This window comes from Balaenoptera musculus, chromosome 6 (genome assembly GCF_009873245.2).
Source record: "Balaenoptera musculus isolate JJ_BM4_2016_0621 chromosome 6, mBalMus1.pri.v3, whole genome shotgun sequence".
In the NCBI taxonomy this organism is placed as follows: Eukaryota; Metazoa; Chordata; class Mammalia; order Artiodactyla; family Balaenopteridae; genus Balaenoptera; species Balaenoptera musculus.
This window is the reverse complement of record NC_045790.1, coordinates 51,141,061-51,154,127: the sequence shown is the minus strand read 5'-3', so window position 1 is coordinate 51,154,127 and position 13,067 is coordinate 51,141,061. Positions and strand designations below refer to the sequence as shown.

The window sequence follows — 13,067 nt, the reverse complement described above, 5'->3', positions numbered from 1 at the left end:
TTCCAAAAATCAACTCATTAACATAAAACTCAGATGTGGTTGAAAGGAATTTTGACACCCATTTCACCTTTATCACTCTGAAGCTATTTCGGGAACTGGGAGCAAAACTAAATAGTATAACAAAAAATGCCTTTATGACTCTTATACAGGAAATTACAAGGGTTTTAGGAGTTTTGTGCCAGGAACCATGGGTGAAGATCAAATATATATTCCTTATTATAAATCACAATGTCATACAATATGCCAAATCAATGTATAAAGATAGATTATCTCATAAATAGTTTTTAAATAACTGGCTATACATAAGAGGAAACAATATAACTAAGTCCCTGCCATATTGCTTATATCAAACAAATTCTAGATTGATCAGAGTCATAAAAGAGGAAGATAAAGAGGGAGGAGATATAGGTATACATATAGCTGATTTACTTCATTGTATAGCAGAAACTAACACAACACTGTAAAGCAATTTTACTCCAATAAAAAAAAAAAGCACCAGAAGAAAAAGGGAATTTAAGTGTTTTATAATCTTGGAGCAAGGAAAGTACGACACAAAATCTAGAAGTCCCAAAGCAAATTATTGATAAATTTGATTACCTAAAAAATTTTTGTTTCTAAGAATGTAGTCAGAAGGCAAATGACAAATTGGCAATAATGATTTGCAACATGTATGACAAAGTGATTGTTTCCATAATTTGCAAAGGACTGTAATAAATCACTATGGAAAATGTGGACAATGTAATATAGAAATGGGCACATGAAAAGGCAGTTCACAGAAAAAGAAATACAGGTGGCTTATAAGCATATGAAAAAATGCTTAATCTTATTTAAAATTAAAGAAATGCACAGTAAAATAAGTTGATAATGCTTACCATTGGAAAGGTACGGGGAAATAGGCACCTCTGCTGTTCATGGTAGTTTACACAAGTTGGACTCTTTAGAGAGCAATTTGATAACCCTTGTCTAAAAATAGTTGTACATACCCCTTTACCCATCAAATTTATTTCTAGGAGTTTATTGAGTAGATATACTTGAATGTGCATGCAAAGATATAGAAGTACACATGTAAGGATGTATATTGTAGTATTGTCACTAGTAGAAAAAATGCAAATAACCTATAAATCTTAGCAGTAGGGGACTGGTTAAATTCATTTACAATGGATAAATTAATTCATCTAAACACTGGAGTGCTATGCAACTGAAAAAATGTGATGTGGAAAGGTGTTGAGACCTACTATGAATGAAAAAATAAGTTATATACTATGATCCTATTTGAATTTAAAATTGTATATAATATATATTTATATAAATAAAATTTTTATTATATAAAATATAGTTTTATTATATATAAAATTATATATTAAGATTTCTATAATTATAAAGCGAACTCTGAATAAAACGTACCTATGAGGATTGAGTTACCTTCTCTTTTTCTCAATTGCTTGATTTTTTACTACAAGGGTAATATAGATAAACTCAAAGAATTTAATAGAATACTTAAATGTTTAATAATTAGAAGTAATGATTAAAAATAACTTTACAATGTATTATCACATATATATAATTGGTGCTTTATAAATACTATGTTTTTCAGATAAACTTTGATTGGTGCCCATTGGTAATAATATATTCCATTTTGACTCTTTTACTTATTTAATTTTTTAATAACTAAAATTTGGTGTTTCTTTTTCTATGGATATGAATCTTACGTCAGTCAGTGAGTCTGTACTTTGATAATATCCAGAAATCTTCATTTGGGCCTCTTTGCTCAATTGGTCCTCATAGTGTTTCCTAACACATTAACAATATTCATGCTTATTTGCCATGGGAAAGTGTTTTTTGTTTGTTTGTTGGCTTGTTTTATTTGCAGTTTTTCAAAAATCTAATTGAATTTTGAATGTAATAGGTACACATAATACAAGATTTCGAAGATAAAAGGTTATACAGTGAAAAGTAAAATTTCTTTCTTCCCAACCTTTGGCCGCCAAGATTCTCTTCCCAGAGGCAACCCTAGATACTACTTTCTTGTGATTCTGTGTAGCGATTCTCTCTACATTTACAGATATGCACACATACACACACACATGAATTTTACACAAATAGTAAAATGGTAGCATATTAAATATAGTGTTCTCTTTTTTCCCCCGATATTAACTTGTTTAATATGATGACATTAAAAAGCATGTTACTAATGATATGCTAATGCAGAAAATTTAAAGTCTTGTTTTGTTTTTGTTTGTTTGGTTTTACTTCCCAACTCAGAGGGCTTTCAGTTGGACATTGGATCGTTTATTTTATAGTAGAACATACCTTTTCCACCTCCTCTTTTGTTTTTAACTCCAAGATATAGCTTAGAGATCTTTCCATATTAGGATATGAAGAAGAGCTTCCTGCTTCTATTTAAAGTCATTGTGGATGAATCCTAATTGATTTAACAATCTTCTGTTGATGGCATGTTGGTAGCATGTTTAATATGATATTTAACTCTTATTTTATCTACTCAGTATTGTCTAGGTGCTGGGGATACATTGATGAGGACAAAAAATAAAAGACCATATTTTTATTGAGCTTGAATTCAATGAGATAGACATTAATAAAAGACCTACTCAAATAAATGTGGAACTACAACTCTAATAAGTGCTGAGAAGATTCTAATAGAGGGAATTGATACACTCAGGGAGTAAAAGATAGCTTTTCCAAAAAACTGATAATTGAACTGATGTCTAAAGAAAGAATTATTAGTTTTGCATATTTTACAGATGAATTTTGTCCTGTAATATCTATATCCATTTCTTCTGTTTCTATAAGCATTCCTTTACTGGTGCCTCTATCTCATCAGCTTTTAAACATGCTTAAGTTTCTCACTTATTAAAAAAACCAAAACTCTTCTCCATCCCTACTCTTCTTTCCAACTACTGCCCTTTATCTCCCCTTCTCTTCTTACCAAAAAAAGTGTTGTCTAAACTTCCCGTTTCCATTTACTTATCTCTCACTAAATTAAGACAAAAAAGTACAGGCTTACTCCTCCTTTGACCTGTTCTAGTCTGGGTTGTAACAGATTTCATCATGGTCACCAGTGACTTCCATGTCTGGTGAACACTTGTTAGTCTCCATTTTGCTTGAATATTCTGTGACATTGGACATTGGACAGGTGGCATTGAAATGTTTTTTTAATCTTGGTTTTCATGACATTATCCTCTTCTGTTTTTCTTCCTCCTTTTCCAGTCTTCTTTGCTGATTTTTTCTTTTCTAAGTATTAAATTCTGGAGTTCCTTAGTCTTTATCCAAGGCTCTTTTCTCTTCCCATCAAACACTCTCAAGACAAGCTTCACATATCCCTAGATGATTCCCAAGCCTATATCTGACTTCTCTTCTGAGCTTTATACCAGTATGTCCAGCTGCCTCCTGTATTTTTCTACTTTATTTGTTCTTTGTTAATTCAAATATATTTAGGGTCTGTTATTTGCCAGGTATTCTACTGGTGCTGGGAGTCTCGTAAAGGTATTTTAATGGAATATGATCAAAACGAATTTATGATTTACAGTCCCTGCCAAAAACAAGCAAACAAGTAAATAAACAAACAGAAATAGCCAAAATAAGACCTTTTCTACTTCCGTTGTTCTCACTGAAGTACTGAAATACGCCCAATTCTTCTAGTCCAAAACCTTGGGATCAGTCTTTTTAAAAAAAATTTATTTTATTTATTTATTTTTGGCTGTGTTGGGTCTTCGTTGCTGCACGCGGGCTTTCTCTAGTTGCGGTGAGCGGGGGCTACTCTTCGTTGAGGTGCGCGGGCTTCTCATTGTGGTGGCTTCTCTTGTTGCGGAGCACGGGCTCTAGGTACGCGGGCTTCAGCAGTTGTGGCTCGCGGGCTGTAGAGCACAGGCTCACTAGTTGTGGCTCACGGGCTTAGTTGCTCTGCGGCATGTGGGATCTTCCCGGACCAGGGCTCTAACCCGTGTCCCCTGCATTGGCAGGCGGATTCTTTTTTTTTTTTTTTTTCTTGTATCCTTAGTGTATTGTATCTATAGATCATATTGGCAAGAATTGATATCTTAACAATATTGAGTCATTTGACTGTTGAAATGGTATATCTCTCCATTTATTTAAGCCCTTTAAAATTTCAGCAATGTTTTGAAGTTTGTAGTACACAGGTCTTGCACCTTTTTTGTCAGATTTATTCCTAACTATATCATATTTACTTATAATATTATAAGTGGTATTTAAAAAATTAAGTTTCTTATTATTCTCTTCTACTATATAGAAATAGAATTTCAATTTTGATGTTATATTCTACAGCATTGCTAAACTCACTTATGATTCTTGTAACTTTTTGTGGATTACATCAGATTTTCTGTATAAATGTTTCTTTTTTGTTGTTTTTTTTTCACACACAACACTGTATTTTATTTTTACAAGAGATAAATAAACTGACACCAAACATTGTAAATGGATGGCCACAACAAAAGCAACAGTGATTGCAATTACCAAACACGAAACACACTCATACTATGTCATAATATTGACATTCAGTCCAGTAATCCTCCACTGTAACAGGTCCTTTACTTTGCAGTGAAAATTGATTTGTATATTTTTTGCCTCTGAGTCCTTGTGGGATTTTTTTTTTTAAATTCAAACAGAAAGTCACAAAAATTATAATCATACTCATCAGTTCACTCAGTCCCATGTAATTAATTTTTTTTTCTCATCTTGATCTTTTGTTAGCACTTTTATGAATTCATCAGTTTTCCACTAGAGTTCTGAAGCTGATTATTCATTCAGTTCAGCAATATGGTCAGTTACCAGAAACCTGTACTTGTCAGAGTCTTTTCCATGAATTCCTTGAAGATGAAACCCTTTTATAGGAACAGTTTTGCAAAAGCATCAGAGTACACCCAGAACTGTCTGTAAATGACAAAAAACTTAAAAATGACCACGGTTAAAGATTTGATGAAAGTTCACAATAATGCAATTGACAAGGAAATTTAGTTATTTCTGAGATATACATTTTAAAGTAATAACTAGAATTATGACTTATAACATTATACGAGAACATATAAGATTTTTAGACATTTCATGTAATGTCTGAAACATTTATATTAACATATTTCCATACAAATAACCCAAAGAAAGTTTAGTATTAGTTGTTTTTTGTTCGTTTGTTTTTTTATACTGCAGGTTCTTATTAGTCATCAATTTTATACACATCAGTGTATACATGTCAATCTCAATCGCCCATTCAGCACACCACCATCCCCACCCCACTGCAGTTTTCCCCCCTTGGTGTCTGTACGTTTGTTCTCTACATCTGTGTCTCAACTTCTGCCCTGCAACCCGGTTCATCTGTACCATTTTTCTAGGTTCCACATACATGTGTTAATATACGATATTTGTTTTTCTCTTTCTGACTTACTTCACTCTGTATGACAGTCTCTAGATCCATCCACATCTCAACAAATGACTCAGTTTTGTTCCTTTTTATGGCTGAGTAATATTCCATTGTATATATGTACCACAACTTCTTTATCCATTCGTCTGTTGATGGGCATTTAGGTTGCTTCCATGACCTGGCTATTGTAAATAGTGCTGCAATGAACACTGGGGTGCATGTGTCTTTTTGAATTATGGTTTTCTCTGGGTATATGCCCAGTAGTGGGATTGCTGGGTCATATGGTAATTCTATTTTTAGTCTTTTCAGGAACCTCCATACTGTTCTCCATAGTGGCTGTATCAATTTACATTCCCACCAGCAGTGCAGGAGGGTTCCTTTTTCTCCACACCCTCTCCAGCATTTGTTGTTTGTAGATTTTCTGATGATGCCCAATGAGGTGATACCTCATTGTAGTTTTGATTTGCATTTCTCTAATAATTAGTGATGTTGAGCAGCTTTTCATGTGTTTCTTGGCTATCTGTATGTCTTCTTTGGAGAAATGTCTATTTAGGTCTTCTGCCCATTTTTGGATTGGGTTGTTTGTTTCTTTAATATTGAGCTGCATGAGCTGTTTGTATATTTTGGAGATTAATCCTTTGCCTGTTGATTCGTTTGCAAATACTTTCCCCATTCTGAGGGTTGTCTTTTCGTCTTGTTTATGGTTTCCTTTGCTGTGCAAAAGTTTGAAGTTTCAATAGGTCCCATTTGTTTATTTTTGTTTTTATTTCCATTACTCTAGGAGGTGGATCAAAAAAGATCTTGCTGTGATTTATGTCAAAGAGTGTTCTTCCTATGTTTTCCTCGTAAGAGTTTTACAGTGTCTGGTCTTACATTTAGGTCTCTAATCTATTTTGAGTTTATTTTTGTGTATGGTGTTAAGGAGTGTTCTAATTTCATTCTTTTACATGTAGCTGTCCAGTTTTCCCAGCATCACTTATTGAAGAGACTGTCTTTTCTCCATTGTATATCTTTGCCTCCTTGGTCATAAGTTAGTTGACCATAGGTGCATGGGTTTATCTCTGGGCTTTCTACCTTGTTCCATTCATCTATGTTTCTGTTTTTGTGCCAGTACCATATTGTCTTGATGACTGTAGATTTGTAGTATAGTCTGAAGTCAGGGAGTCTGATTCCTCCAGCTCCGCTTTTTTCCCTCAAGACTGCTTTGGCTATTAGGGGTCTTTTGTGTCTCCATACACATTTTAAGATGATTTGTTCTAGTTCCGTAAAAAATGCCATCGGTAATTTGATAGTGATTGCATTGAATCTGTAGATTGCTTTGGGTAGTATAGTCATTTTCACAATAATGATTCTTCCAATCCAAGAACATGGTATATCTCTCCATCTGTTGGTATCATCTTTAATTTCTTTCATCAGTGTCTTATAGTTTTCTGCATACAGGTCTTTTGTCTCCCTAGGTAGGTTTATTCCAAGGTATTTTATTCTTTTTGTTGCAATGGTAAATGGGAGTGTTTCCATAATTTCTCTTTCAGATTTTTCATCATTAGTGTATAGGAATGCAAGAGATTTCTATGCATTAATTTTGTATCCTGCAACTTTACCAAATTCATTGATTAGCTCGAGTAGTTTTCTGGTGGCATTATTAGGATTCTGTATGTATAGTATCATGTCATCTGCAAACAGTGACAGTTTTACTTCTTCTTTTCCAATTTGGATTCCTTTTATTTCTTTTTCTTCTCTGATTGCATGGCTAGGACTTCCAAAACTATGTTGAATAATAGTGGAGAGAGTGGACATCCTTGTCTCGTTCCTGATCTTAGAGGAAATGCTTTCAGTTCTTCATCATTGAGAATGATGTTTGCTGTGGGTTTGTCGTATATGACCTTTATTATGTTGAGGTTGGTTCCCTCTGTGCCCACATTCTGGAGAGTTTTTATCATAAATGGGTGTTGAATTTTTTCCAAAGCTTTTTCTGCACCTATTGAGATGATCATATGGTTTTTATTCTTCATTTTGTTAATATGGTGTATCACATTGATTGATTTGCGTATATGAAGAATCCTTGCATCCCTGGGATAAATCCCACTTGATCATGCTGTATGATCCTTTTAATGTGTTGTTGGGTTCTGTTTGCTAGTATTTTGTTGAGGATTTTTGCATCTATATTCATCAGTGATATTGGTCTGTAATTTTCTTTTTTTGTAGTATCTTTGTCTGGTTTTGGTATCAGGGTGATGGTGGGCTCATAGAATGAGTTTGGGAGTGTTCCTTCCTCTGCTATTTTTTGGAAGAGTTTGAGAAGGATGGGTGTTAACTCTTCTCTAAATGTTTGGTAGAATTCACCTGTGAAGCCATCTGGTCCTGGACTTTTGTTTGTTGGAAGATTTTTAATCAGAGTTTCAATTTCATTACTTGTGATTGGTCTGTTCATATTTTCTATTTCTTCCTGGTTCAGTCTTGGAAGGTTATACCTTTCTAAGAATTTGTCCATTTCTTCCAGGTTGTCCATTTTACTGGCGTAGAGTTGCTTGTAGTAGTCTCTTAGGATGCTTTGTATTTCTGCGGTGTCTGTTGTAACTTCTCCTTTTTCATTTCTAATTTGATTGATTTGAGTCCTCTCCCTCTTTTTCTTGATGAGTCTGGCCAGTGGTTTATCAATTTTGTTTATCTTCTCAAAGAACCAGCTTTTAGTTTTATTGATCTTTGCTATTGTTTTCTTTGTTTCTATTTCATTTATTTCTGCTCTGATCTTTATGATTTTTTTCCTTCTGCTAACTTTGGGTTTTGTTTTTTCTTCTTTCTCTAGTTCCTTTAGGTGTAAGGTTAGATTGTTTACTTGAGATTTTTCTTGTTTCTTGAGGTAGGCTTGTATTGCTGTAAACTTCCCTCTTAGAACTGCTTTTGCTGCATCCCATAGGTTTTGGATCATTGTATTTTCATTGTCATTTGTCTCTAGGTTTTATTTTTGATTTCCTGTTTGATTTCTTCAGTGATCTCTTGGTTGTTTAGTAATGTATTGTTTAGCCTCCATGTGTTTGTGTTTTTTATGTTTTATTCCCTGTAATTCATTTCTAATCTCATAACGTTGTGGTCAGAAAAGATGCTTGATATGATTTCAATTTTCTTAAATTTACTGAGGCTTGATTTGTGACCCAATATGTGATCTATCCTGGAGAATGTTCCGTGTGCACTTGAGAAGAAAGTGTAATCTGCTGTTTTTGGATGGAATGTCCTATAAATATCAATTAAATCTATCTGGTCTGTTGTGTCATTTAAAGCTTCTGTTTCCTTATTTATTTTCATTTTGGCTGATCTGTCCATTGGTGTAAGTGAGGTGTTAAAGTCCCCCACTATTATTGTGTTACTGTCGATTTCCTCTTTTAGAGCTGTTAGCAGTTGCCTTATGTATTGAGGTGCTTCTATGTTGGGTGCATATATATTTATAATTGTTATATCTTCTTCTTGGATTTATCCCTTGATCATTATGTAGTGTCCTTCCTTGTCTCTTGAAACATTCTTTATTTTAAAGTCTATTTTATCTGATATGAGTATAGCTACTGCAGCTTCCTTTTGATTTCCATTTGCATGGAATATCTTTTTCCATCCCCTCACTTTCAGTCTGTATGTGTCCCTAGGTCTGAAGTGGTCTCTTGTAGACAGCATATATATGGGTCTTGTTTTTGTATCCATTCAGGCAGCCTGTGTCTTTTGCTTGGAGCATTTAATCCATTTACGTTTAAGGTAATTATCGATATGTATGTTCCTATTACCATTTTCTTAATTGTTTTGGGTTTGTTTTTGTAGATCCTTTTCTTCTCTTGTGTTTCCTACTTAGAGAAGTTCCTTTAGCATTTGTTGTAGAGCTGGTTTGGTGGTGCTGAATTCTCTTAGCTTTTGCTTGTCTGTAAAACTTTTGATTTCTCCATCGAGTCTGAATGAGATCCTTGCCGGGTAGAGTAATCTTGGTTGTAAGTTATTTCCTTTCATCACTTTAAGCATATCATGCCACTCCCTTCTGGCTTGTAGAGTTTCTGCTGAGAAATCAGCTGTTAACCTTATGGGAGTTCCCTTGTATGTTATTTGTTGTTTTTCCCTTGCTGCTTTCAATAATTTTTCTTTGTCTTTAATTTTTGCCAATTTGATTACTATGTGTCTCGGCATGTTTCTCCTTGGGTTTATCCTGTATGGGACTCTCTGCGCTTCCTGGACTTGGGTGGCTATTTCCTTTCCCATGTTAGGGAAGTTTTTGACTATAATCTCTTCAGATATTTTCTCTGGTCCTTTCTATCTCTCTTCTCCTTCTGGGACCCCTATAATGCGAATGTTGTTGCGTTTAATGTTGTCCCAGAGGTCTCTTAGGCTTTCTTCCTTTCTTTTCATTCTTCTTTCTTTATTCTGTTCTGCAGCAGTGAATTCCACCATTCTGTCTTCCAGGTCACTTATCCGTTCTTCTGCCTCAGTTATTCTGCTATTGATTCCTTCTTGTGTAGTTTTCATTTCAGTTATTGTATTGTTTATCTCTGTTTGTTCTTTAATTCTTCTAGGTCTTTCTTAAATATTTCTTGCATCTTCTCGATTTTTGCCTCCACTCTTTTTCCGAGGTCCTGGCAGGCGGATTCTTAACCACTGCGCCACCAGGGAAGCCCAGGAATGAATTTTTATAAGCAAGATCTACAATGAAAGGGAAATGGCATCTTGATACATGAAAGTTTTGTTAAACAAGATTTAAAATTTTTTAAATCAAAGTGTTTTAGATTAAATTCTTTCAAATGTTCAAACAAAAACAAAAAGCAACCTGTACAGTCTCCATAATAAAATGTGTCCTTGTACACTTGTCCTGGGCACTTTGAAAATGTCATAACTTTAGAAATTTGAGTGATAGAGGCAGCACTAAAAGGTTTCGTGAACCTTTTTTTCCCAAAAAAGAATACTTTCAGTAAAACACTTTACCGTTTTATCTGACTATACATTTACATTTTTGTTTTTCCATAAAAAGATTTACATTAACACTGTATTTTTACTGTAAAAAAATACATTTAGAGATATTTAACTTCCTGAGTGACTTCAGTCATATATCGAACATGATTTAATGAGCAAATTCTAAAATTTTATAATGAAATAGCAAGTGTAGATGTATACCTGTATGCTCACTTATGATCAAACTCAAGATCATGTCACAGAACTTGCACTTAAGTTCTCTAAGAAGTTAAATAATATGATTTATTCCCAAACTTGACCAAAAGGTTTTCTCAAATGTTAGTAAAATGAATCACTGAATTTATATTTTCTCATTTATTAACAAAATACTGAGTCATTTCAGGCTGTCAACTTGAATGTTTTCCATTATATATACCAAAAATCTGATTCCCTAACAAGAAACTTCTTGCAATACAAAAAGATAACAGATAATTAAAATATTTGCTTCATAATACAACTAATTGATATAATACATCCGTTCCTCAATTGTCTAAAATGGTTAGGAATTGTGGCACTTTCTTTTGCATAAAACCCTTTCCTCTTCTTAAAACCCTGAGGTGAAAGGTTATTAATGTAATAAAACTAGAACCACAATTCTTCTCATTTCTGTATTGGACTGCAGTTAGGTTTAAAAAATTTTTTAAAGAAATATGGCAACTTGTAAAGCTGCTCTATAGAGTTTTTTTAAGAAAACATTCCCAGAAACAACTTAAGAAAAAGGGCCTAGAAAGACCCTATGAAAACATCCTTTTAACACTTGTTAGTGTCGAGATGAGCACCATTTTCCATCTCTACCACTGTCTCTTCTGTTATCATAGTCATGGCTCCAGCCATCGTGATTTCTCTCTTCATAGAAGAAATCATCTCTGTTTCCTCTGTAATGATGGTCAGACCCGTGATCAGTGTAAAGCTGTTCACGGCTATAATGTCTATCCACTATGTAGGGATGAGAATTCTGTCTGACTTTTTGCCGTGATAATGGTGTATCTTGGCACCACTGGGAGGTTGAAGACTGGTTAAAAGTATGATTATGTGACTGAACTGATGGGGAAAATCCTGGTTGATCCAGATGTGGAGAACCAAATTTCCCTCCATATGACATCTTTCTCAAAACACTGTTCATCACTGCTTGTCTCTGAAAATTTTCTGAAGAAGAAAAAGATCTTTGAATTATCGGTGCTGATGGAGTCATGTTATCCACTGTCCTTTCATACCTGCTAGGAGATGTGGAAGTAGGGCTTGAACTTCCAACATGATGCTGGGGATATGACAGACTGACCTCCTGTGAGGCACGGCTACTTCCTGATCTAAACTGAATTTTGATGGGCCTTCCATAAAGTTTGATTCTGTTAAGCAGATTTATGGCATAAGGAACAGATACTTCATGTTTGAAATTCACAAATGCAAACTGCTTTGGTTTACCATCCTTATCTTTTGGAATTTTCACTTTTATTACTGGCCCAGCCTGGTGGAAAAGCTCGAAAAGCAGCTCCTCTGTCACTTTCGTTTCAAAGTTGCCCACAAAGAGAGTACGATCCGCTTCAGCTGCTACCGCCTCCATCTCAGCATCGCCCCCTCCCGAAAAAGTGGGATCGGTCTTGACTCCTCATTTTATCTGAGCACTTTTCCAATCTCATCTAATCCAGTCCAATCCAATCCAATCTAGTCAATGTCATCTAACCCAGTGCAGTGTTACCAAGGTTGGCCATTCCACCTTCTAAGTATACACCCCCCCAACATCCTTCAGTGCATACACCCCACACCCCTTTTGCTCTGCTAAGACCCTAATCTAAGCTACCATCACCTCTTGAGTAAACTGCTCCAGTTCCTTCTAACTGGTCATACTGCATTCACTTTTGACCACCATCTGGCAATTTGCTACATGACTGCAAGCGTGATCTTTTAAAGTTTTCCTTAATTTCTCTGTGTCTCTGTTTCCTTATCTGTAAAATTGGGATAATGATAGCCCTTACCTCATAGATTTGTTGTGAGGATAAAAAGAATTGTTATGTTAAAATACTGAGAATAGTGCCAGGCACTAAGACCTCAGTAAATTGTTATTGAGACCTTACACAGTGTTGCATTAAGCCAAGTAAAAGGTATGATTACGACAGAAAGAAGTTTATTAATAATAGATTTGAATGGAGTAATTATTAGCTCGTTTATACTTAATTGTGCTATATGTGTTCACATAAAAAATCTGCAACTCTTATAATACGTGACCTTATTATGTGTAATTTTTTTCTTAATTAAAAGGCTAAGAAGCACCAGGCTTTTCTGGTAGAGACATGTGAAAATAACGTGAAAGAGTTGGAATCAATCTTGGACAGCTTTTCTGTGTCTGGCCAGTGGACATCAGGTTAGTTGAAGGTATAAAATGACAGATGCATCTGTCAATGTTCTAAAGTCACTGCATTTTGGGAATTCTGCAGATGCCTCTTATAGTCCCTCATCTCAACATGTTTTGATTTGATGACATGATAAGAGCAGTTCTCACAGCAGTCAGTTGGCCTAGCTGGCTAAGAAAGGGTGACGGACTGTGGACCTGCTGTTGTCCTCCCAGAACTTGATTTACAAGTGTTGGTGTCTGTATGATTGGACAGACAAGGGCTCACTTGCTGTGTTCTGAATCCAACTGAGAAAAAAGTCCTTACAGTATACCTGCAAGGGGAACAGATGTTTCCATCAAACCGAGCCAAAT

General features: G+C 34.9%; 2 protein-coding genes across 2 annotated transcripts in view; one reads left to right on the top strand and one right to left on the bottom strand.

Moving 5' to 3' along the window:
- The window catches only part of CCDC171 (coiled-coil domain containing 171), a 368,650-nt gene that overhangs the window by 113,886 nt on the left and 241,697 nt on the right, over positions 1 to 13,067 (top strand). The window contains 1 exon segment of the mRNA XM_036856768.1: positions 12,623 to 12,725. Coding sequence (XP_036712663.1) covers positions 12,623 to 12,725 — 103 coding nt within the window.
- On the bottom strand, positions 11,122 to 11,927 carry LOC118897495 (RNA-binding protein 7-like). Its single transcript, XM_036856769.1, has one exon. The coding sequence runs from the start codon at positions 11,925 to 11,927 to the stop codon at positions 11,127 to 11,129; it is 801 nt and encodes a 266-aa protein (XP_036712664.1). The 3' UTR covers positions 11,122 to 11,126.

Excerpts from the sequence above, each read along its gene's own strand:
- LOC118897495 (XM_036856769.1), bottom strand. The coding sequence starts at position 11,927 with ATGGAGGCGGTAGCAGCTGAAGCGGATCGTACTCTCTTTGTGGGCAAC.